This window comes from Cebus imitator, unplaced genomic scaffold (assembly GCF_001604975.1).
Source record: "Cebus imitator isolate Cc_AM_T3 unplaced genomic scaffold, Cebus_imitator-1.0 Scaffold124, whole genome shotgun sequence".
Lineage (NCBI taxonomy): Eukaryota > Metazoa > Chordata > Mammalia > Primates > Cebidae > Cebus > Cebus imitator.
Genome location: NW_016107439.1, coordinates 3771784 through 3798473, shown reverse-complemented (window position 1 = coordinate 3798473; position 26690 = coordinate 3771784). Strand labels below are relative to the sequence as shown.

The window sequence follows — 26690 nt, the reverse complement described above, 5'->3', positions numbered from 1 at the left end:
TTTTGAGGTGGAGTTTTGCTCTGTTGCCCAGGCTGGAGTGGGAGTGCACTGGTGCTATCTGGGCTCACTGCAACTTCTGCCTCCCATATGCAAGTGACTCTTCTGCCTCAGCTTCCTGAGTAGCTGGGACTATAGGTGCACACCACCACACCTGGCTAATTTTTGTACTTTTATTAAAGACGGGACTTCACCATATTGGCCAGGCTGGTCTCAAACTCTTGACCTTGTGATCTGCCTGCCTCAGCCTCCCAAAGTGCTGGGATTACAGGTGTGAGCAATAATGTCAACTTTTATTTGAGAGTACATGTGCAGGTTTGTTACATAGGTATATTGCCTGACGCTGAGGTTTGCAGTACAAATGATCCCATCACCCAGGTAGTTAGCATAGTACCCAACAGGTAGTTTTTCAGCCTTAGTCTCCCTCCTCCCTCACCCCTCCTCCCTCTAGTAGTCCCCAGTGTCTATTATTTCTATCTTTATGTCTGTTTAAACTCAAGATTTAGTTCCCCCTTATAAGTGAGAACATGTGGTACTTGGCTTTCTGCTCCTTCATTACTTTGCTTAGGAAAATGGCCTGCAGCTGCATTCATGTTGCTGCAAAGGACATGATTTCATTATATTTTTATAGCTATGTAGTAGTCCATGATGTCTATGTACCACCCTTTCTTTATCCACTGCTGATGGGCACCTAGGTTGACTCCATGTATTTGCTTTTGTGAATGGTGCTGTGATGAACATATGAGTGCATGTGTCTTTTTTGTAGAATGATTTATTTTTCCTTTGGATATACACACTAATGAGATTGGTAGGTCGAATGGTAATTCTCTTTTTAGTAGGAATGAACTTTTAATATATACAACAATATGGACAAGTCTCAAAATAATTATGCTGAAAAAAGTAGACCAAAAATAAAAGTACATATTGTATGATCCCTTTTATATAAAATTATAGAAATGCAAGTGAATCTTTAATGACAGAAAGGAGATCAGTGGTTACCTGGGTTGGGGAGAAGGGATGGGTGGAAAAGATAGATACAAAGGGGCATGAGGAAGCTTTTAGGGGTGACAGATAGTTCATTATCTTGACATGGTGATGGTTTTATGAGTCAGTGTGGTTCAAAGAGTCAGAGGACAGATCAACAAGTGCTCAGAAAAAGGAAGACCAGGGGCCTCCAACATTATGCAGACCTATATAAATATGAACAGAGACAACAAGACTGTTGGTGAATACTCTAAACATTTGAAGGCAGAGAATGAGAATCCCCTTTAATTATCTATTGTGCCTGGAATCAAGGAAGTTACCATTCTAGCAAAGACCACGACAGGAAATACAAAATTAAAGACTCAGGGTGATCAAGTCACACTAAAGGGGAACTAATGTTTTTTGAACACCTGCTGTGTGCCAGGCACTATGAGAGATGTTTTACATATATCTTCACTCTGTGATAGTCTTGATACACACTGTCTCTAACCCTCACACCAACTCTACACATATAATTATACCCAGTGAAGATAAGGATCAGGCAGCTTGTTTAGGTTAAGTGACTTGTTTAAGGTCAATAAACAAGTATATAGAGTAATATTATAAGAATAAGTAGGTCAGGCATGGTGGCTCACGCTTGTAATCCCAGCACTTTGGGAGGCCGACGCAGGTAGATTACTTGAGGTCAGGAGTTCAAAATGAGCCTAGCCAACATAGTGAAACCCTGTCTCTACTAAAAATGCAAAAAATTAGCTGGGTGTGGTGGTGGGCGCCTGTAATCCCAGCTACTTGGGAGGCTGAGGCAGGAGAATCTCTTGAACCCAGGAGGCTGACATTGTAGTAGCTGAGATTGTGCTACTGTACTCCAAATGAAAAGAATGGGACCCGAACATACCCAAGCATGCTAGGAGAGAGTGATTTTGAACGCGGCTATTAGGGCATCCTCTTATTTAATTCCCCTCATAATATCAAGGTGAGATTTCCCACGAAGAAGGTAAATGTCTTCTGGAGATGAGAATAAAGACCAAGAAGTTCAATTACTCCTCCTTGCGCATGAAAACTTCTCCTTTACTTTCAATTTTAGATAATGAAGATTTTATATTTTTAAGGGAACTGGTTTGGTCCTTACAAATGACCTGGTTTGTTTAGGGTCTCTCAATATGGAGTTGGGAAATTTAAGAAAACTCTTGCATAGTATTTGGCTGCACTTCTCAATGGGGGAAAATGTGTTCTTTTTATATTTTTGCTTGGTGAGTCAATGTTTAGGAGGTAGTCAGATGAGTGAAAGAGGCTATATGGTGCATTCATCCCGGACATCAGGGGTAGATTTTATTTTTCAAGAGAGGAGAGTTGAATGCTGGGAGGAAAATATAGAGGTACCTAACTCTCTTTGTGGAAAGGGAATTATTTATTGAACTGCTTTCTAATGATTACATAGGCCATAGTAGGCAGGAATTTTATTAGCCTTTGCATTTAAGGGCTAGAGGCAGTTTTATTGTTTCCAAGAAATAATGTGTCTATCAGAAAAAAGGCAACAGAAAGTATACTCAGACACTATCTTAGTAAGTACTCCCTCTGTACTATGACCTTCTTAAATACTCTCCCAAGTGTGACAACCTGATAACATAAAGCAAGAATATTCAGCGATTATGGCTTTTAGTCTAAAGAGCAATAGGAATTGAAAAACAGTCTAGAATGGGCCTGGGTAAGATATTTGATTCATTCGGTCAGATCTTATTGTGGTCAAATTATGCAGGTGAACCAAAGGCCCTGCCTTCTCAGTTTAGTGTCTGATATACTTTTTGTTTCTTTAGAACCTGAACTAGTTTTGAGAACATTGCTTATTGATAATTCCATAATTCAGTAGCAATCAGGATGAAATCTTTAATTTTCTATGAATGAAGGAACACAATCTACTTTTGTTTTTTATAATACACTGTGTATTTTTTTTAATTCCATCAGTATCAAATGTTAGGTATCATTTCATCTTATTTCTGACACATTTATCTCTTGGGTTCTGGAACTTAGTGGGTTAATGTGAGGTTGCTACATTTAATGTATCAGCCTAACCGGAATCCCAACAAGACGTTGTTCCTGCTATGTTTCCAGGTACTCTGTGAGCACTTCAAAAATACTGCTTGATGAAGGTAGGACAGAGTAACCAGAGACTGATCCCATTGTTTTCGTGTTTTTTACACTAGTTTTTCAGTTAGTAACGCTGTACTCCAAAAATATGGGAGGAAGGTGGAAGCACCATTCTGATTAAATTCCTGGCTGGCATCTGCTTTATCAATTTTATTGGCAGCACCTCTTTTGGGCGTTTTCCCAACATGAAGCTTACTGGTGACACCACAGCTGACTCCGAAGTCAGGGTTAGTCCATGTGATATCTCACCCTTTCAAAAGTGGGCTTTCCTAAGTGAAAGCAACTTTTTATTGGTTCTAGAGACAGCCACCATTTTAAAATATGTGGTACATAGTTACAGAGCTTGCTTAATTGTTGCTTTCTGAGATCTCCCTAATTTATTATTATTATTTTAGATGACTGCAAGTGTCTATATAGTCAGACACAAATAATTATCTGCTCATGAATTATAGTGGGCTACTACTGCAATAGTTGTTTAGCATTTAAAAAAATAACTTTCGGCTGAGTGCGGTGGCTCATGCCTGTAATCCCAGCACTTTGGGAGGCTGAGGTGGGCAGATCACTTGAGGTCGGGAGTTTGAGACCAGCCTGACCAACATGGAGAAACCCTGTCTTTACTAAAAATACAAAATTAGCCAGGCGTGGTGGCACATTCCTATAATCCCAGCTACTCAGGAGGCTGAGGCAGGAGAATTGCTTGAATCCAAGAGGCGGAGGTTGCAGTGAGCTGAGATGGCACCATTGCATGCCAGCCTGGACAACAAGAGTGAAACTCCATCTCAAAACAAACAAACAAACAAACAAACAAACAAACAAACCAACCTTTAGATTTAGACAAAAACATATAATTTGCTTCTAAGTATACTGTTATTCTCAATTTGTTCCAAGAGAATAATAAAAACTGGCATTTGCAAGGTAATTCACAACATTTTGAAGTACTTTTCACATTTAAATTGCCACGATTTCTTATGCCAAATATCATGTTAAGTTAGGTCCTTGAGACACATTTCTTCATTTAATCCTCACAATGATCTGATGAGTAAATCTTATATTATCGAGATGTCACCTATAGACAGACTTAGAGTGAAGAACTGAAGAACAAAGAAAAAGGCCAAAAATAGGGTGGTATCTTAGGCAGCATTTCTCTTACCAGCAATTTCCCTCAACGTGGAATTTCGAAGTTAGTTAGACTGACTCAGCCATAGTCACAGAACTATCAAATAGGAAAAGTTGTTAGAAGAGATTCAAACTAGTAAAGACTAACATGATGATTATGGGAAAATAATTTAAATCACAAAATACTATGGATAAAAGAACCCTGAATTATATCCAATCAGATTCATGGCTTACACTGAACTTCTAACGTCTCTCTCTTTCACTCATCTCTCTATGGTTTCATTTGCTAGAATTTTAATAGAATTTCAGATATAGAATTTGCTCACTTCACTTCTTGTTTTCTTTGCTCTTCAAGTTGAACGTGTTTCTTGATCTTTTGGGAGGTAGAAGCTGAACTCTAAAAAGAAGATGGATCTGTATCTGCATTTACAGGGATATTTGGTCTTTAAGTGGAATTGTGTCTGTCCCAACCCGCAGTTAGCTCGGGGGAATGCCTCTGCCTTAAAGAGAGAAACTCAGCACTTCTCTATTCGCTCTTGTGGTGGGGTAATACTTTGACATGCTAGTCTCTTGCCTCCCTATATGTTCCACTTGCTCTTTCTCTCCAGTCACACAGAAAGTAGGATCCATATTCATTGTCCCAGGGAAGGCACATGGCAAGGCAGAAAGTAGCTAAGTCTACAAGTCTTTCTGGCTTTTGTTTTCCAAAACCCTAAACCTTTAGAAGAAAGTGATCTCAAGACAGAAGAAAAAAAAGGGAGAAGAAATGTTCTCCAAACTGAAAAGACTGAAAAGTAATATTTTCTGGGTATCAGGGCTAAGGAACACGCATGCCTCGATGCTTTGTTAGAATATACGATTCTAGAACTGGGTACAAATCCCGGCTAGGGCAGAGGAAAGCTGATGAAAGACTGATGTTAATTAAATATCCCTCCGACTCCTCCTAATGGGGGATTAGAATCAGAAATTATGTTGCTACAGACAGTAGAAGGTTTTATCTCTAGTACACTTGAATTTGTGGATTGAGAGTCACATCTACCAAACCAGTTAAAAAGATTTTGTTATATCATACTGATATATGTAGCTGTAAGGATGTCCATCAAAAAACAAAACCTGGAAATAACCTAGTGCTTGATTAAACCAATTACGATACATGCATATATAAAAACTATTCAACTATTTAAAATATTTATGAGATTGCTTAATTATTTAAAGATATTAAAATATTCTATGATATGAAAATACAAATTAGAAGTATGGCCAGAATGATCCAATTTTGAAATAAAAAGCATAAATAGGGATAAAAAACTTGAAGAATATATATGAGTGACTTTAATTTTTCCCTTTAAATATTTCTTCAGTTTTTAAGTGTTCTATAAGTAATAGGTATTCTTTTTGTAATAAAAACAATACAATAAAAATCATAAAATAAAATGCAATTCATTTACACTGAAAATATGACACGTTTTTACGGAGTCACATTTTATGACTTCTACTTTTACGGAGAAGGTCAGGGAGAGAAGACTCCCACCCTTCTCACACAATTCTGCTGACGTAGTGACTGGATTAATTCCTATACCTGCTAGGCTATTATTGCCAAAATGATGCTTATAACAAAGCTGGAGAAAGAGCATGAAAATACAAACATGAAATATCAGAACTAGGTAATAAGAAAAATATGCACAACTTGGAATGGAGAAAGAGAACAATATCCTTATACTTTTTTTTTTCTGCATAGTGTTATATAAAGTAGGTGCTTAGCAAAGAGTGAACAAGACTGAAAACAAACAAGGAAAGGAAATTAATTGTCTAGCACTCTGGAATATAAAAAGGGCAAAGGAAGTTTTGCTTTATGAACTTGGTACATTTTCTAAAGAAAACATTGGTGTATCCATTAAGGAACTCCAACATGTACACTATTGAATGTCAGATGAGAATTTATGATAATAGGAGGTGATTTGGAGTACCCTATTAGAAACTAGGATAAGGAATTCTGATTTTGACTTGATAATCAGAAGGTTTACATACCAATCTACCATATTAGGATACTTCTGCTATACTTTTGGAGGACAACTAGAAAGAGGCAAAATGTACTCAAAAAAGAAAAATATTACTAGTATGGCAACGTTTAATTTGAATTGCCTTATACATTAAATGTATTTGAACTAGTTATTTCTCAGTGCTTTTCTATATTAACAAACATATGATGTTCAAAGTAGGTAACAAAATCACTCATTATTATTTAGCACTTAAATATTTCCTAGTGTCTCGATAAATGTATGTAACATTAATGTCAGATTTACTAATGGAAAACTAAATTGCATTAACTGTAAATTTCACATACAGTAATCTCCAGTGCCACTAAGAAACTTTATTATGTGTACTTTATTACTGTACTTTCAGCTGTCTCCTTGAACCTGAAAACAAATGTAGAATTCTTATGGACATGAAACAACTCCATGCAAGCACTGTTTCTCTGTCTACTTAAAATTATACTCACCCTTGGGAGTGTCACTGAGTTTATTTCTTTGAAGAATGAGCACCTTCAGCAATGGAAACCTCTTTCTGAAACTGCTTCTGTGGCGTTTCACCCATAAGGACTTAGGATTGAGTAGATCCAATGAGAGGGAGTGGATGGCATTGTTGCTGAGGTTTAACACTTCCAAAGCATGTAAATATGCAAAAGGGCTTAACGTTATTTTTGATATGAGACTGTTACTGAGGTCCAGATGTTTTATTTTCCATTCTTCTTTTTTCATGTGACACTCTAAGAAAACTCTAAAGAAACCGAAACTTATATCCACAGTGGCTGCTGTCTGTGATGTGTCCACAGGTATATCATGCTTTCCGGTAAAAGAACAATTTGTCGGAACATATTCATTCCATTGGCATTCAGAATTGAATAAAATATTGCTTTTTCTTGATGCATTTGTCATTATTCCAGTAAAATAAAGACCTATAACTATGGTAATGATTCTGAAATAGAGGTTTTTCATAATGCCTGGAAAAAGGAAAATGAATTGACTTATTCACAATAATATATAAAAACTAACAGAAAATAAGAAGCAGAAAATCTAATTTTCAATTTAAGAATTAGGCAAGTTATCTTGCCTTAGTTACCAATTTAAGCAAATGTTTGATTTATTAGATATCGGGGCATGAAAATGTAGCTACCAAAATGACATAGCTATAGCATAAAATTACATTTATGTCACATTTTAAAGAAAGGACATACATACTCACTTAGGCCTCACCTCTGCTTTTCCAGTATTGTTCAATCTGCAGTGTGCTTTGGGATGAATAAAGCCTTACTAAGATTAAAGACTTCTCTGTTTCTTTGCAGGCCCTTAATACAGAGCAAAGTCTATTATGCTTATCTGCAGCATTGTAATCAGCCATGTGGTTTATTACATGAATGACAACCAGTTACACTAAACCATGGACCTCTATAACTCTATGAGTAAAAAGTTCAACTCACAAAAGAGGCTCTTATTTTTCATAAATAGAAGAAACGTAAGCTTTGCTGTGTGGCTTTTGCAGCTTTTCAAATCATTATGAAATCATTTAGATATATATGACATAATGTGTTATCAAATATATGTTCTGGCTCCAAACCATGAAGATGTAATAAGATACAGAAACATTAAGTATCTTTTGTACCAAAAATTCTTGAGAATGGAAAGTTTATAAAAAAGAAGTATAAATTACAATGGCTGAATGTATCACAAAAATAATTTTAAAGATGGATAACTTCTGTGATTTTAAACTAAATCCCACTTAAAAACCACCGTGTGTACAAATAATCACATTATTCAGTATAAGAGTTTTCAACAAATCATCCCTTCCTTTCTGTTCTAATAGCGCTCAGTTTAGTTTTCATCACTGCAGTCTGAAATGCTAAAATGGCTTAACTGATTTTGTCTCTGCCTCGTCTTCCCTTCTTCTTGTTCCATCCTAGGTGATTCCAAAGGATTATTTTCCTACAATAATGTTTTTTCCTTTATTATTTCTTCATTTGAAATCCTCAAAGGGCTCCTTATTGCCTATAGTCCAAATCCCTCAGGTTGGTATTTAAAGCCCTGTGTTATCTAGCTAGACTTATGACCTGGCTTGATAAGTGCCTGTGGAGCCTACAAGATGTGGCTTGTGCAAAGAACAATACATGCATATCTCATGCTGAAATTCACTTTCAGTTCATTCCCAGTTCCAAGTTCAATGCCTTCTCCTGTTAGCCGTAGTCTTACATATCCTTCATCTCACATCCTATGGCCTGGTCCTTTTTCCTGATTTAGCTTCAGTATTTGTCTTTATGTTTACAGAAATCTTTCAGTGAATATTGAATGAATGGATACACGTTGGTAACATTCCGCATTACTACTGCTTTGCTTCGTATCTGTTCTGAACCCCCTAAAAGAAGGAACATACCTACCTATCTATCTATCTAGCTATCTTTCTTTCTTTCGATCTGTCTATCTAGTGTTTTATATTTTTAGCAGCCTGCAGTCTCTCACTGGGTTATGCTGTTTGTGTGTAAATAAATACATGGAGTGAAGTGAATGAAATTTACAATGTAACTTTAAAACTTTTGTTTCATGCAAGGTCAATCCTCCCATATTTTCAAGGGCATCTAAATTCAGGTACACACGGCCATGAACTGCAAAGATGCCCTACAGCATGGAGGAGTGATTTATTTTTGTAGTGTGCTTTTTATGTAATACCAGAAATTGAATTGATTTGCCCAGGAAGAAATATATTTGTTTCTACATTCAAAGCTGAAGTGATTATACATACAATTGTGTACCAAGCTAATCTAACAACATCAGCAACAAAAAAAATATAGTCATCATTCACAGGTACATTATTCTGTAGTATTGAAGAGAAAGACATGGTTGAAAAATACTTTTTCTTAAGCTTACATGAATTAAAATTGCCCTGGTTCTTTCTAAGTTGCAGAGATTTATACATGATAGGTTTGAGTTCAAAACAGCTAGACAAGTACAATCTTGTATCTTAAAGTGAAAGGTATTAATTTGTAAAAAAATTATACTATTTATAAATTTATATGTATTAGGTAAGGAACTACCGAGAACTCCAGAAAAAGTTGCTCACGAAACTGGAAATAATTAGGTAAAATGTAAATTTCAGAATGGACATAGTCAAGCTGAAGCATGAGGAAGCAGTTAGAAATACTGGGTGTGTAGGTGTATGTGCCAACGAGTGAAAGGAAGAAGGCAGCAGAGTAAACGAAGTATTATAGAAAGGAAATGAAGAGTTCATTTATACATAAAAGAAAGAAAAGGTTGCAAAACTGAAGGAAAAAAGCAACAGAGGCTATTTTGGTTGAGGACAAGATCTGGTAAGTAACATTGCTTCTAAGACATACCTTTGTATCCTAGGTGGTTTTCAAATGGGTGGATATCTGGATCAAGCCAGGTGGAGATTTAAGATCTGAGCCTTTGAGGCTCCACCCATCCTGCCATCAAGGCTGCCCAGTGGCCAGCCCTCACCCTTTCATCTCTGGCTCTGGCCTTCTGCCATGGTGACAGTGTGCACCTTCCCCTAGGACACTAAGGAAGCACCACTGGAGAGAGGCCTTTTGCAACGAACAGAGGGGAGGGCATTCAAAACTGGGAATGGACAGCTTTCTAACTTTGAGTTCTAGAAGTCCAGAGAGATTACATAAATACTGACAGTGTCCCATTTCAATCCATATTTAAATTTACCACATTTGCATGACTAAGTAGAAACCAGTTTATAACCATCAAAAAACTAACAGCAAACAATTTACAGAATTTTTATTGTAAACAGAAGTTCATTACTAGTTATTACAAACTGAATTAACTGAAACTCAAGTTAGCAACCTGAAACACATGTATAGGTTTATTTTTGTATGGCATAACTGGTCATCTTTGCCCCCTCAATACTTTTAAGAATACTGCTAACATTTTCAGCATTTCAATGGTCTCTTTGTCAAGTTTAGCACCGTATTCTCATTCCCTTAAAAAAACACTCATTCAAACCTAGGTAGAACTTCCACCTTTCATCATCAAAACTATCACACAAAATTTATTTTGTTTTTTTACAATGCAAAAAAACACAAATAAGTATATTTTAAAATATTACAGGCAGTCCCTGTTTTGTGTTGTTTTAAATTTTTCCTGTCTGCCCATTAGTCTCTAAGAAATCTTGCATTGATTTCATTTGCCTCCTTGTCATTGCAGCCTGCCTCTAGAATACTATGGTAATTGAAACTAGCATGTACCTGCGCCCCCTCCTGGGGTCCTATCTTTGTCTCCCACCTCCCCTGTGGCTATTACTTGTCATCTCTGTGCTCAGTGCAGGGATGAGTGTACAGCAGGAAGAGGCAAAGTCAGCATTTCAGTTTATAGAAAAATACCATCTGGTGGAGAGAATGAGTTGTTGAAGCTTTACTGTGAATAAAAACAAGCCATAAGTAAAACAAAGAATTTGTTCCTGTTCTGCTTTCCAATAGATTTTCCAAGTCTACGTTTCAGGGAAAAAGCCAGGACTACCTGTAAAGTATCCTAAAATACTATTCCTGATAACAATCAGTTCTAGAAAAACATCAGAATAGCCTCTCATGTCAAAAGCACTTAATGTAGATGTATCAAAAACACAAGTATTTCTCAAAAAAGAGTAAAAATAGATTATTTCATGAACTCCATTTAATAAATACTTTGTAATATAGAGTTTTCTGGTTTTTGTAAAAATATTTACTTAAACTTTTAAAACAAATCTAAATAGAGCAGACAAGTAATGAATATGCAATTTAATTTACTGAGCATCTGAATGAAAATTCTGGCAATTGTTTTTCTGAATATAATTCAGATATTAAATGATATTGAATATATTCAAATGAGTTCAAATATCACTGCAATACCACTCAGAGGTTATAAATCTCACTCTTTTCAGTTAAAAACTGTGCTCAGTGTTAGGTAGTAAGTCAATCCAATTTCAGTATAATTTAATGACTTCATAATCTCTAAGGTATTTGATTTTTCTACCAGAGAGAAATGTGACAATATTGAGTACAAATTGTTTTTTTGTATTGGTTTTCTTATGTACACAATTCAAAGTGACCCTGACAGAATGCTGTTACACTTGAATGCACGGATGGGCCCATGCCTCATCTCTACTGCCTACTGTACAGCAAACTCCTTTGAGGACCCTGTCCCTGATTCTGTGTGAGTCTTAATAATACCAGAGTACTTTTTCCACTCAAATATATTAAAAAATCAACTGGTTTGAGGCTTATCAATAATTACAGTGGGATAGTAATATTAGGAGCAGAGAAATCATTTTCCTAACCTAAAAATTATGTGTATTTCTTCCTGCATTTGCACTCTTTAGTCCAGTGCTTCTAGACTTGTTTTCAAGGCATGGTATACTTAACCAGGCCATGCCCGGCCCGTAGGACTTGTTTGGGTCTATGGCCTCCCCACTTTCCACTGTGTCACCCTGAGGGCTGAGGGTATAAATATCTTGGCAACTCTGTTATGCATTTTTACTCCAGTGTGCCAAGGTCCATTGGTTGGGAAACTGAGGTAACTCACAAGTAGGTAAATTTGACCTCTCCATGGTATGATATTTTGGAATTGGCTCAACGTAGTTTAAAATCTGACAGTGATTGATCCTTTTTGGGTCTGACATGAGACTTACTTTCTTTTTAACTAGAGTAAACATATCTGTTTTGTTTGATTCTCATTTTCTTGGGTAAGTTTAAATTAATCTTTGTTCATCTTTCTGGAGTTTTAAATAATTAAAAAGTCAGTGCAGATAGTGAAAATAACATGGCATTTGGAATCAAGCACATCCTGGTTTGAATCATGCCTGAATTCCAATCCCAACTCTGCTACTTACTATGTGATGTTGGGCAAGTTTCTTAACTTCTCTGATCTTCAGTTTCTTAATGGGTAAAGCTTGGATAATATCCCCTACTTGCAGGATTGTGGTAAGAATTAGGGATATTAAACATGCAATGCCTAGGGCAATGCCTAGGATGTAGAAAAGGCTCAGTAAAGATAGCTATCATTATTATTTAAAAGTTAAAGCTGAGATGGTATTTTTATTTCTACCACATTGTGAACACTTGATGTTTATCATTATTTCAAACAAACATTCTATTAGGAAATATTTTCTTCCTAGTGCAAAATTAAGGGACCACTGTTTCTATCTTGCATATGTAAAGTTATTCAATGACTTCACTTGCATGTGAGAATATGGCTCAAGCTTAATGCACTAGAAATCTGCATCTTTCCTTTTAGAAGCCAAAAGGCAGAGCATAAAACATCAAATACTTTACATGGGTCTATCCCCATCAGAGTTACCAAAGTTTACCTACAGTGAGTCTAAACAGCTGCTTCAGCCCTTTGTCCGTTAGAAAAGGGTTAGTGGAATTTTAAAAACACTCTTTAAACATTAATTTTGATTTTATTCACTTCTTATAATTATTTTAGAGAACAGTAAATATGAAAATTAGTGCAACTTAATAAAATGTATTAGAATATAGGCTCTCAGAGAAGATTTTAACGATGTGGACCATATGGCAGATACAGTAGTGCTCTGTCGTTAAAATAATTATGAGTTATCACATACTCTGTAAAAACAATGATTTGCATGCATAAAAAAGTGAAGTCAACAAGTCATAAACATGTTGATGACCTCTGGGGTTCTTCTAATGAGTGTTTCCACAGGGGTTGTCTGAGATTTGGCAGCCCATGTTCTGGCTGGTTACTTGCACCCTGAAGAGCGTCCCGTCAGCACACATGCAGAGCTTGTAGCGCACCCAGTCACCACTACCCAATTGGTCTCCACTGGAGGAAGTGGGTAGGCGGGTGGTGCTGACCATCACAGATCCATTTAGAATGATACTGTTTTCCTATTAGGAGAATAGTAATATGATTTATTTGCCTCCCAGAATGGTACGGAACAAAGTCAATAAACAAAACTTACTGAAATATCAATGAGAAAAGAAGGCAGTAAGAAAGAGTAAAGTCATGACCAAAACAACAGCAATAACAACAAAAAACAACTCAATATCAAGATTCAACGAGTGACTTTACATCCGTAATGTACGTAAATAAACCTGCAACATAATTTCTCTATTAATTAAAATTACATCAAAATTCCTAAGTGCATGATAAAACGGATGTTGATAAAGTTTCAGATGATTTTAATTTGTTAAGTCCTAAGAGAACTATTAACAAAGTTACTGATTGGTAAGTTTGTGATCATGAGTACAAAGAGACTTTTCCTCCTAGAGGGAATTAATTTTAATTTCCAATGTTTTTGCTTCACTGAGAATGAACCATATAATTTGAGGACCAGGCACTCAAAGGAAACTGTCTGGAGGTTTTTCACGCCCAGTGTTCCAGAAACACTTTTGTATTGTAGTTCCTTAAAATCCTTCTTTTTAGGGACTCTAAGGCCTCACTTTTCCTTGCTTTCTCCCTTTCCTCCTTTCTTCCTTTTATTCACTCAACAAATAATTACTGAGTGCCTGCTATATGCCAGACACTATTCTAGGTGCTGGGGAATACAACAGTAAATAAAATAGGCAAAGCCCAAGTTCTTATTGAGTTGAAGCTCTAATGGGGTAAGGGCAGACAGTAAAAAAAGAACAGTAAATCACATATGACATCATGTGGGATGAATGCTATGGGGGGAAAATAAAGCAGGATAAGTAGACAGAGCATGAGCAAGTGGGGACTGCGTTTTACACAGGGTGCTCAGGAAGGACCACATGTAGTCTGATAAGGTCACATTCCAACAAAAACTAGAGGAAGTGAGGAAGGGAGCTGTGTAGGTAACTGGGGAAGGGTACTCCAAGCAGAGGTAACAGTGCCTGCAAAGGCCCCGAGGTGGAGATGTGCCTGGGTTCCAGGGACAGCTACAAGGCCAGTATGCATGAAACATGGAGGGTGAGGGAAACAACTGATAGGAGATAAGTCAAAGAAATAACTGGGGATCAGACAGGTAAGCAGGGAATGGACTTTAGATTTTATTCCAAATTATACAGGAAGTCATTTGGAGGATTCTGAACAGACAAATGACATGATCTTTTTATAATGACCACTCTGGCTGCTGGGTAGAGAACAGATTATGGGAGTGAATGTTTGGAAGCAAGAAGGTCAGCCAGGAGGCTGCTCCAACCATCCAGGCAGGAAATGATGGCAGTTTACGCCAGGGTGGTGATGGTGGAGGTGGTGAGAAACAACCAGAGCCTGTATTTTCTGAAGGTGAGCCAGAAGGCTTTGCTATGGACTGATGGGTGTCATTTAATGGTACAGGGATACTGAAGGAAATGCATGCTGTGCTCGCTTTGGCAGCACATATACTAAAATTGGAAATGCGTGCTTGTGGGGAAGAGAGGATATCAAGATTTTCAGCTTGCTAAACTTGAGATGTCTGTCAGATATCAAAATGGAGAAGGTAAGCAGGCAGCTGGATATGTGAGTCTTAATTCAGAGGCACAATTCCAAATTTGGAAGGCATCAACTTACAGAGGGTATCTGAAGCAAAGACAGAAAGCTGGTTATAAATAATGGAGATGGCTAATTGATTATGCAGTGGTAGTATATGGAATAGACCTTAATTCGTGACTAGTTTTCCAATTTTGTTCTAATGCTGCCATCTTGTGGTCATTTAATTTTGCTTTCTTTAAATTGTTAAACAGCTTTTTCAAAACAGCAGTTTAATTAATAAAATTATTTCTAATGATTGACTTATACACTTTAGAACTAACCGCTGATATTAACTAAGTTATAAAGCTAATTATCATTTTAATACTATGTTCTTTAACAGTGGAGAAACTGATATGTGTATATGTCTATTTCAAAGTATTTAAATATTTGTCATATTTACTACAAGGTAGAATGGGACCAGAAGTGGCAGGTAGAAAAAATAAAAGGTTTGGTAACTTGCTAATGGTCTCTATACAAATCTCTTGCTTCTGTGACTTTCCAGTGCTGAGAACAGCAGTCATAGTGGCTACCCTCCAACAGTGTTCTTAGAAGAATGGCTTCTTACATCACAATATATGTACACGTTAACTTGGTAGGCAACTGAGTTCCTGGCAAGAATTACATCTTATGTTCATCTTTATTTTTTAGAGATGGGATTATGTGTTGTGGGGGAAACTGCTTATAAAAGTGAAACAACTACTTTTAAAAAGTTTCTTTCCCCCCAGAACTATAAAATTGAAATTTTTTAAATAAGAAATAATGGTAAGTCCTTACGTTTAAGTTCTCTTGTCATGTAATACTTGGTAAGACAACTTTCATTACCTTTAGTAAAATAGCATATTGTAGGTACACAAAGGCATTTTGAATAAGTATACTTTGACCAGAATTGTGAGTCATTAAAAAGTTTTTAGAATTACGGCACATGAAATACCATACCTGTTAAAGCTCAGATATCATCTTTTAAGCACAGAAAATTCACTTTTGACAGCCACAATAAAGACAAAAAACCTTTTTCCTTTATAATTAATAATTGATTAAAAATACATTTTAATAAAAATGTCTAAATAAAATAATTTTATACATTTGCTAATTGTTTTTTTTTTCACATCATTTGATATAAAACTCAGGAAGGAATTAAAGATTTAATTTAAAAATCTTTAATTAAAAATGACAACTTTAAGGCATTAATATTTACTTTGATCTTCCAGAATTCTCTTTTAGAAGGTTTTTGTGTGCCTTCTAAAGTAATCCAAGTGATCACTATACCAAAAAAAAAAAAAAAAAAAAAAAAAAAAAAAAAAAAAAAAAAAAAAAAAAGAGAGAGAGAAACAGAAAATACAGACTAATAGAAATAAAAATAGAACAAATCATCTGTTATTTTGCTATCCATAGTTAAATATTGTTGACATTTTTGACATACCCTGCCAGGTTTTCATAAATATAAACATGCATATGTTCTGAAAAATAAAAATAATGTATTTCACAAATTGTTTTGTAACTTTCTTTTACTTCACAACCCACTTTGAACCTCTTTTCATGTCAAAAAACAGACAATTACATCATCATCTTCAATAATTGTATAATATTCCACATATGGATTTATGTATCCAAGAACCTAATAATTCTCTTATGCTCTTAAAGGAATACTCACGGCCTTTAACTCCATGTTACCACCCATGTGAAACTCAATGGTTTTGCCCATAATGAATACTCCTTCATTTCCACGCACAATAGCACGCCCATCAACTTTTATATTTAAATCACTGGTAGCATTGCTGGTAATCTGAAAATTTAAAAAACAAGTACTAAAAAGAGTTTCTAAATTAATGTGAGAATTGTTTTCAGAGATAGAGAAATAGGAGTTTCAGTCATGAGATAGAAAACTCAAATGTTTTTATTAATGTTTTAGAGATGTGGAAATTGAGACTAAGAAAGGCGATGTGATACTGATCACAGAAGCTAGTTAATGACAAATCTGGAATCAATCCTTTCCAGGGTTCTGGAATATATTCTTTCATACTACTTGAAAATGGTACAACTCTCCTCCCTCTTTATAACGGTAGAGAATAACTCTCCCATTAGTAAAGCAAAGCCAATCAATCATACCCTTTCAGTAGATGCTTTTTGAACATTCAAACTTTTCACTCCACTTGGCAAATGAAACTCATGAGTTTCGTAGTCTGTGCTGAATAAAATATTTTGAGTCCTCGGGTCGAAAAACTGCATGCCAATGTCACTTGTAATAGAAGTTTTGTTGTTTTCTACACTGAGCTTTGTTGTCCCTTGCTGAAAAACAATCTTAAAAAAAAAAAACAGTTTATTGTGAATATATTTTCAAGGAAGACTGCAAATAAAATTCTTGAACATTATATTTTAAAAATTAGAAAAATTACAGAAATTTAAAAACCACAATCATAGACTAACTTCAAATACTTTTAATTGTGTCTATCCTCGCTCTACCCACTCGGAAGAAGGGTTCTTTAGAAAGAAGGCTTATATGTTTATTGTTTATTTGCTTTGCACAAATACATGAGTCATGAAAAATATGGCCCAAGGCCTAAGACGGGGAGGGGTGGTGGTAAGAATACCTCCTTGAGGTTTTATTCAGTTGAAAACTATGTTTTCAACTCTTGGCATGAGATGCCAAGATTGGCATATTCTCTTCCAGAGTCCCAAAACTACAGAGTATCCTCACCTGGGAAAGTGCTTTAATGGCTTCCTCATATGGAGGAGAAAAGAGTAACCTGTATTCTCATACTAATTACATCTGTCATAGAAAATGCTACCATTGAACAAAATCTCAAATATGAAGAAAGCATCTAATTTCAACAGATTATAAAAACAATAATATTACTAAATATTTATATTTATGGATATCTTCTAAACTGTATTCACTATATTTATACATTTATAGATATATACTAATCTTTCTAAGGAAAATATCTCTTTACAATAATCAACTCTAGGTTTTTGCAAAGAATTTTCCTCTAATGCCCCTCTGCTGTTTGCATTTCTTTCAGTGAATGTGGCAACTTACAGGCTGGTTGTTGCCAGTGATGACCAAATTTTCATTTCGTCTTCCTCCTACTGTGCTTTTATAAAGAGGATGGATAACTCCCATGTCAGATACTTGCTTAAATCGAAGCAGGCCACTTTCATGGAACTCCATGCTATCACAGCCATTTGGTCCAATGCGAATCACGGCCCAAATAACAAGTGTTATCTGAAAAAGAACACAGGTCCATTGTTGATAGGAGCATATGTTTAGTGTAATTGGAAAACAAATAGAAAATATTATCACCAAAATGTTAAAGACCTCCTAAAATGTTTAACCAGTGACATAAACATATCAATTTGTTTTCCACTTAGAAACAAAACCAATTTTATTTTTATTAAGGTGTTATATGCAAATAGCTAAAAGCCAAAATGTGCTAAAAGGTCTATAATTTAAAAAGAGCACTTTCTTATTTTTCTACCCTATCCACATCTCGTTCCTAGGAACAACCACTTTCAACAAATTTAGCTATCTCATTTAGAATTTATCTCCTTATTTCTAAATATATGTATACTGTTATTTCTTCATTTATCAATTTTAGGCTTTATCAATTTCCTATTTTGGCAGATGAGAAATTTAGCTCATTTATATCTCTTTTCTTTTCCAACTCCAATCTCAAGTTTTAGTTAAATCCAAAGTTCATTATTTTCAGTATTATAATCACGTAAATATTGTTCCTTACTAAACCAAATACTGTCTTATAGTGGCAGTTTCTTTCCTGTACCTTGTCTCTCAGAGCTTAATCCTTCTTTCATTTCCTTAGTTTCTTTAAAAATCTAATTAATCTCAAATCCTACAATATTTCTGTAAAATCTTTCAGCACAATTTTCTGTAGGTCCAAGCCTCTCAGATAACATATTAGTTCTATTTTTCTCTCTCAGGAAATCTTTCTGGAACCCCTATCTTTCTGGACTGGGCTGTGAGGGCTGGACTGGTCTGTATGGACCCCCTGCACAGCTGTAATCATAAACTTTCCCCACTTTCATGCTGAATTTCCTTTTGTCTTTCTCCTGTGCTGGACACCCAGTTTCCTATATCTGCGTCTTGCTTTTGGTAGAGCACAACCTCCAGTGTCTCACTTAGAAGCAATGGATGAGAAGTAAAATTTTTTGGAAAGTGTGCATGGGAAAAACATGTCTTTATAATGCTTCACATTTCATTGCTAGACTGGCTAGGTATACAGTTCTAGATTTAAAATTCTTTTCTTTCTGGATTTTGAAAGCCATTGCTTTATTGCCTTCCAGGTCCCAATGCTGCTTTTAGGAGATCCTATGCCATTCTGGTTGTGTATTCTTTATAAAAAGAATAAACCTCGTTTTTTGCTCCCCTCTGGAAGATATTAGGATCTTATCTTTATTACTGGTTTCCTAAATTTCATAATGGCCTTGTTGAGTCTTTTTTATGCATTATGCGGGATCCAGAATGGTAGTTTTCAATCTGTTCTAGAATATTTTCCTTATTTATGTATTTGATCACCCCCCACCCCACCAGTGCTTTCTGTGCTATTTCTGAAACTCCTATAAACAGCATGTCAGTCTCTTGCACCTATTCCTTAATTTTGTTGAACTTTCTCAAAGAGTTCTTTTTATCTTCTAATATCTTCTATTTGTTTATCTATCTATCTATCTATCTATCTATCTATCTATCTATCTATCTATCTACCTACCTACCTATCCATCTACCCACCCACTCATTCATCTGTGTGTGTGTGTGCATGCATTTCTATGAGTTCTTAATTGTTCCTTTTTTTTTTTGGTAGAGACAGGGTCTCACTTTATCAGGCATGAGCCACTGTGTCTGGCTTGCTCCTTTTAAATGGTATATTATTCTTGTTTCACTGATGCAGTATATTCTTATTTCTCTGAAAATACTGAATTCAGTTTTTTGGGTAGTTTTTGTGGCATTTTCTCTATTCCATGAGTTTCTACTTTCTCCATGGTTTAGGTGTTTCAGACTCTATCATTTTTCAATCTTTGGCACTTTCCTCAAAAGTCTATTGATCCCTGGCTCAGTATTCATACTTAGCCATGAATACATAGAAAATTCTTTGAGGGGTGGGGCTTGTGACTGACAGGTGTCACAAGAGGGAGATTAGATGGCTTTTTCACTGGGACTTGCCAAATGATGGTATCTTCAGATCTTTTTTCTACATGCATCAGGAATCTCAGAGAAGGCTCTTCTGTCTCTTGCCTGGCTGCCAGGGAGCCGGAGGTGGACTATGAGGATAAGAGAGCGTGGGAAAGGGAGTCTCAGGACTGAGACTTCCCTGTTTCAGTAAAGAAACCCAACCCCTACCCTCCAGTATCTTCAGGCAGAAAGAATCTCTCTGGTCCAGTGTGTTCAGAGACTCACTAAGTTTTGTACGGCGTTAGGCGGGGTAGTTGTCTAACTGCTGGCTGGAAGGGAGAGTAGGCCTAGGGGTCTCACTGCCTCTTACACAGATTTTTAAAATGACTTCTCTTTTTGCAGTTGCTGCCTTACTCCTGCTTTTCAAGGTACTGGAGCTTCTAATTCCCAAGGCCTTTTAGGGTTCTAAAAGATACTTCCACCAACATCCCCTCCCCAACAAGCAGGTTCTCTTCTCTGAGAGTCAAACAACAATCTGCCATTGTTCTTCCTACTTTGTGTCTTCATATATTATGCTTGAGGGTTTCAGTTGCTTCCCACTTTCTTCAAAGATATTTCTGTTTCTTTGGAATGAGGTTTTTAGAGAAGAAGACAAAATGTCTTTATGCTGCCATCTTGACCAGAAGTCTCCAATAAAATAAATTTATAAAATAAAATCCATTCAGAATTTGTGCTCCTAGTAAAAATTTGTAGTACCTACAATGAAATATGTAGGAACAGGTCTTTCTGATTTGAGTGAAGAATTAGACAGAAGTGCTTTTGACATACATAAATACAAAAAGACTGCCTTGCCTGCATTAGAAGTAGGAAACAATGCAAAAAGAATCACTTTAAAACTGCTGCAGACCATGTTCATGATCAGTCTTAGGTATACCAATAATCATTCCCTCTGAAAATATCTGTCCACACACATGCCAGACAGTTTCAAATAGTCACAACTTCAGATTAAAAGAATTTCTTCATTAAAAAAGCAACTATCTTTGGAAAAGGCATCCTATCAGGTCCTCAGTACCTTAGTGTGAATCAGCCTACCAGATCCTTGCATCCTTTGACAGCAGGGATTTAGTACTATACGATATAACCCTTTACTGCCATCAAAGGTTTGCAATTTTAAAATTCATCTGAGGAGGAAACATTAAATGTAGGAAAACCTAAATGAAAACATAAAGGATTATATTTTTAAGGAGACGTGAAAGCAATAAAATTGTCTTGGCAAAGTTCTTGTCTATAGAGTGAATCCTAACCTTGTTAAAGGTCTCATGCTCTACCGACTGAGCTAGCTGGGAGCCTCACAGTTCTACCCTTGTTAAAAATTAAGTCCATTAAAGGGATAAATCCATGCACATTTTTTTCTAAATGAAATTAATATATGAACATATTTGCACGCTAGGTTTTTATACAGAAAGTATTCATTAAACTTCAATAAGAGACAAAACAGTATAGAAAAGGAGAAAATAAAGTCTATGATTTCACTATAAAGCAGATGAAAAATTCCCCATGGCAATTAAAAGGAGTATTCTATACAATATACTCACAATTAAATTGATGACAGCCAGGATAAACAAAAGGATAATCACACAGATGGCTAAATTGCCCTTTCGTCCTCTCAATCCTGTTTTGTGGAGACGATCTTCATCAATCGGAATGTACCCAGCTTTAAAGTTACTGTTGTGCTCCTTATTGACATTCCTTCTCTCAACAGCCTTCTCACGCATGGACTTCTTTACAGGACCATTGGAACTTTGCTAAACATGACATACAACATCATGCTACAGTTACACCCTCTCTTTTTGATGCATATATCCAGTAGGTGCAAATTCATACCTAGAGTAAGCTGAATTGGTTACCAGCACAGTTTCCACGAATAAACTGCAAGTCACATTGAGTTGCAGTTCCCAGTAAGGGCATAACTGTGTGTAGAGGGAGAATACAGAAGAAACTTCAAGGTGACTCTTTGATATTTTTCCTCTCTACTTTCAATAGTCCCACTGTCAAAGTACACAGCTCATTTCTGAGCAGAGCTGTCATACATATCCTAGGGGGGTAACTCTGTTTTTATTAATAATGTATTTTTTTTTACATATACAATTGGCCCTCCATATCTGTGGGATCCATATCCATGGATTTAACCACTGTGGATCAAAAATATTTGGAAAAAAGGTGAATGGTTGCATCTGTACTGAACATGTACAGACTTTTTTCTTGTCATTATTTCCTAAACAACACAGTATAACAACTGTTTACATAGCATTTACATTATGTTTAGTGTTATAAGTAATCTGGAGATGAATTTAAAGTACACAGGAAGATGTGCAGAGGTTACATGCAAAAACTATACCACTTTATATAAGAGACTTGAGCATCAGTGGATTTGGCTATCCTTTGGGGGTCCTGAGATCAATCCCCCACAGACACTGAGGTACAACTGTATATATTTTCATTTATATGAAAATAAGACTGGAAAGGCTGACACAGTTTGTTATTTATAATTTCACTGACTAGAGCTTACATTACCCTAGATCAGCAGTTTTCAAACACAGGGTGGGGAGTCCTGGAAGTGTTCTATGAACCCTTTCTGGGATCTGTATTTTCAAAATAACACTGAGACATTGTTTGCTATTTTCACTTTCCAAGGCCCATGAATGTATAGGCTACATGATCAATGTGATGACATCATCACTTAATGGAATGTGTATTTGTATAGCCCTATGTCTTAAAAATTTCTCTGTTTTAACTTCTCCTATAGTAAATATCAATGAATATAATCCACATAAACCAAAGCTTTTTGGAATCCTCCATAATTTTTAAGAGTGTAAAGTAAACCTGAGACCAAAATGATTTGAGAACCTCTGACCTAGACTATGGGTGAATGACATTTTGAGCAATAATCTTGAATATGAAGAGCACAAAAGAAATGGGGAGAAATGGATACTGGCCTACTTATTGCTTAGAGCTCTGAGAAAATTCAGTTGTCGAATGGGCATGTATTAAGCACTTTATGCTTAAACACGAATTCCAGAGATAGGCATACAAAAGAACTATAGGAAAGGGTCCTTATCTTCTACGTATTAACAGAAATGATTTGTGTACATGTTAACATAAAATAGTTAACAATGCAATAAATCACTCTGTGTGTTTGGGTGCCAAAATAAATAGGCAATACACGCTGCAGAGTTCAAAGGAAGGAGAGACAGGATGACCTGGAGTTGTTAGGGAAATGAAGAGGAGTAGACGGGTCAGATATGGCAAGGTAGGGAAGAGGAAGTTGGAAAAGTAGGGCCACATTGTGAAAGTTCTTGGACAGCAGGGTACACATTCTAGTCTTTATGTTGTGTTTAATTAGGAGTCTCTGGAGGTCTCTGAGCACAAATGCCAATATTTCAGAATGTTAAATGTGTGGGCATTTAGGAGAGAGAGGAAAGAAGAGCACCAGTAAGTAGCTGCTGGGGATGTTGTAGTAATGGAGGTTTGAGGTAAGAGGACCTAAACTAAGGTGGAATAAAAAAGGACAGATTAATACTTTAAGAGAAGACTTAACTGAATTTGTAGTCAGGTTACAAAAAAGAACCTTAGCATGGGCTTCTGACAACCCTAACAAATGGGCAATTTAAAAGTCTTAGTCAGAGTTTGAATATAGGTCCACAAAAAAAAAGAAAGGGCAAAATTCACCCCTCCTGAGATGTATTCTTTACTCTTCTCTGCCAATCCATGCCCATTACTGTTTTCATCTGGATGCACTTAACACTTACTGAATAGTTACTATAAGCCAGGTGCTCCAAACTACCGGGATGAACACAGTGTCCATCCTCAAGAAGCTTAATTATACGTCAGTCAGGTAGACAGACAAGGTCACTAACAGTTCATACAGCATGGCAAGTGCTGCAGTGGAGCAATGCATACCATGTGGAAAGGGTACAGAAGAGGAATGCATGTTCACCTAGCAGGCAAGGGCATCAGGGAAGGTTTCTAAGAGCTGAGTTGACTCTTGAAGGATGGACAGGAGTTAACCAGGCAAAAGAGCTGAGAAGGCCATTCTAGGCAGAGGAAAAAGCATGGAGACTTTGAGAGCAAATCATCTCTGGGAGAACTAATTTTGGTCACTTTATGTGGATGGTGAGAAGGCTGGGAATAGGGATGAAGCAAGAAATATAGTGAGAGATGTGCTTAGGGGCCGGTAAGTGACATAAATACCACAACAAGAACAATGGACTTTATCCTGAAGGCAAGGGGGAACTACTGAACAGTTAAAAGTAGGTTTCCGATACAATCAGATTTGCACTGCAGCAAAATCACTCCAAAAAGACATGAACTGGAACTGAAGAGCCTAGAGATGAAGATTCCAGAGTGGGCTTCTCTAAGGGTCCCAATGTGGTATTTGGTTTTCTGCTCTTGTGTCAGTCTGCTGAGAATGATGGTTTCCAGCTTCATCCATGTCCCTGCAAAGGAAATGAACTCATCCTTTTTTATGGTTGCATAGTATTCCACGGTGTATATGTGCCACATTTTCTTTATCCAGTCTATCATAACAATCCTGCACGATCTGCACATGTACCCCATAACTTAAAAGTATAATAATAAAAAAATAATAATAAATATATTCATACAAATAAAAAAGAGTCCCAGTGAGGTTTGACTTTGAAGCTGAAGACTGGGGAGAGGTGTTAAAGAGGTAGAACTGTTAGCATCTGGTGATTATTTGGATATGAGTGTGGCACAAAGGGGTCAAAGATCACTCCCAAATAGGACTGAGTATATAATTTGTGGGGCCCAGGGGAAAAAGAAAATTTGGGTCTCACTGTTTAAATATCAAGCCCACGAAAGCAGAACATTAAACCAAGTGCAGGTCCTTCTCAGCTCCCTTAAACTGGCCAGTTTAACCAAGTAAATAGATGGTTGTAGCCTTTTTAACAGGAAATATGACAGAGTCCAGTTTTGAAAATTTTGAGTTTGAGATCTCTATGGATAATTCAGTAAAGTTCAGGGCTGAGGCATAATGCGTAAATTGGAATGGCTCAGACTGCCCCACTTATGTGTAAAGCAAAAATAGAGCCAGATGGAAAAAGAATCATCTGAAACAGAAGCTGATAATTTAGGCGGGAAATGAGGAAAGCCAAGGAACAATTTAAATTTCAACAACTCCAAGAAGTTTTGTCTCCTTCCAGTTTCATTCATTTCTCTAAGCTTTATTTTACTGTTACAAATCTGCAGCTTGCCTATTGTATTTAGCTGATTTCTCTGCATGTATTTGGCTGTTCGACTTTAAGCTACTTGAAGGCAGATTTTACATCTTTTATTTTTAGAATGAGTCCTCCAGTGACATATACCTAATAGGTCTCTAAAAAGTTAATTATCTAAGAAAATCGTTCCAAAGGTCAAATAATGTTAAAAACTTGACTCCTTTTTTTTCAACAATGTTTTAGAATGAGACTTTGTCAAGAGAAACTACTCTAATTGTTTAAAGGAAAACAATAGTTAAGGGGGAAAGTGACTGAAAAATTATCTGTATTATAATAAATCACCCTAGCGATTATGTGTATGTATACATTAAAACATAATATACATGTGTACACACCCATATGCATGTTCATGTATGCATACGTATAGCTAGATTTTGGGGGGAAGAGGGAGCCTTTTAAACCATTCCAAGTTACAACTTTACAACGCAGGTCAGGAAATCTTGGATAAATCATTTTTAAAAGTGGACAGGAGATAGTTTTAGACTGATGACTAAATCTTCAAAAACCAAAGTGGGAAGGGAAATCTGGGATGTCTGCATATTGGAGATGGCAGAAACAAAAAGTGGCTGCAAGCTGACACCTGGGCAACAGCTGACCGTTTCTTGGCTGGTGTCAGGGGAGCCTCCTTGCTGGGGCTGAGGTTATTTTTATCTGAATTTCTGCTGGAGGCTGCACAGGGTCAGTCCCTGACACGGCCCAGCGCAGGCTCCAGGCTGGCTCGACCGCCTCCCAGGCTCTCTAGACCGAGACCCCTCCTCAGCCTCGCTAGGGGTCAGTCATGCCAGGGCGGGCCGAGGCTGCCGCAGGCTCCGGGTCCCCAGCCTGTGCCAGCATCCTCGGCGGCGGACAGCTCCTCCCGTCCCGCCCCGATCAGCCACGACGAGCCCAGACCCTGCGGCCCGCGCGCCCCGCACCCCCCCGCCGGCGCTCCCACGGGCCCAGCCGGCAGGACCCGGCCTCCCGCGCTCCTTCAGCCCGCGGCCGCGGCGGGGCTCACAGACCTGCTCGGCCGCCGCCGCCGCCGCCGCCGCCGCTGCCGCCATCTTCCCGCGCCCGCCGCCGCCGCCGTCGCCGCCGTCGCCGCCGCCGCGCTCCCCTCCCGGCAGTGCCCGCCCCGCCGCGACCGCACCCCGCGCGCCTGCGCCTGCGCCCTGGCGAGGACTGGGGGGACCCGCCGTGCACACCCTCCCCTTCCCAGCCTGCACCCCACACGACCCGCACCCTAGACGACCGGCACTCCGGGCCTGAGGGCTCGGGCTTCGCCGCGGCCCCTGAACCTAGGACCGTGGCCTCAGGCGCGTGGAATCGCGCAGGGGCCAGAAGGGGCCGATGGGGATTCCGCGCTGCCTCGCGCCGCCTGCAGATTCCTCGGAAAGGGCACCCTAAAAAACCGAGGACGCTTCTCCCCTTCCACTCCGTTCCCCATCGCCGAAAGGTCGGTGCCATCTCGTGCTGTGACGCCCTCCTTGCTTCTCAGGCCAAGGTCTCCGTGGCTAGGGTGGGAGGGGCCGATATCAAGACCACACGTGGACGCAGACCGGCGTG

General features: G+C 37.6%; 2 protein-coding genes across 4 annotated transcripts in view; both read right to left on the bottom strand.

Annotated features, from left to right (window-relative positions):
- Nucleotides 1–9926, bottom strand: part of LRRC66 (leucine rich repeat containing 66) — a 26167-nt gene extending 16241 nt beyond the window's left edge. Inside the window, exons 1-2 of the mRNA XM_017540276.2 lie at nucleotides 9626–9926; nucleotides 6743–7243 (exon numbers count right to left, since the gene is read on the bottom strand). Of these exons, the coding sequence (XP_017395765.1) occupies nucleotides 6743–7238 (496 nt within the window). The 5' untranslated portion in view covers nucleotides 7239–7243; nucleotides 9626–9926. The remainder of the gene's footprint in view (nucleotides 1–6742; nucleotides 7244–9625) is intronic.
- An 86-nt stretch (nucleotides 9927–10012) lies between these two features.
- Nucleotides 10013–26612, bottom strand: SGCB (sarcoglycan beta). 3 transcript variants are annotated; one of them, XM_037742636.1, is made up of 6 exons: nucleotides 26367–26612; nucleotides 21444–21653; nucleotides 17764–17949; nucleotides 16833–17024; nucleotides 16378–16509; nucleotides 10013–13141 (listed from the first exon to the last, which is right to left on the bottom strand). In XM_037742636.1, the coding sequence occupies exons 1-6, from the start codon at nucleotides 26589–26591 to the stop codon at nucleotides 12938–12940; spliced, it is 1149 nt and encodes a 382-aa protein (XP_037598564.1). In that variant the 5' UTR covers nucleotides 26592–26612; the 3' UTR covers nucleotides 10013–12937. The 3 variants fall into 3 exon arrangements, with proteins under 3 accessions (XP_037598564.1, XP_017395772.1, XP_037598565.1); XM_017540283.2 differs by lacking the exon at nucleotides 26367–26612 and adding an exon at nucleotides 26147–26215; XM_037742637.1 differs by lacking the exon at nucleotides 10013–13141 and adding an exon at nucleotides 13858–14774.
- Nucleotides 26613–26690: the final 78 nt, after the last annotated feature.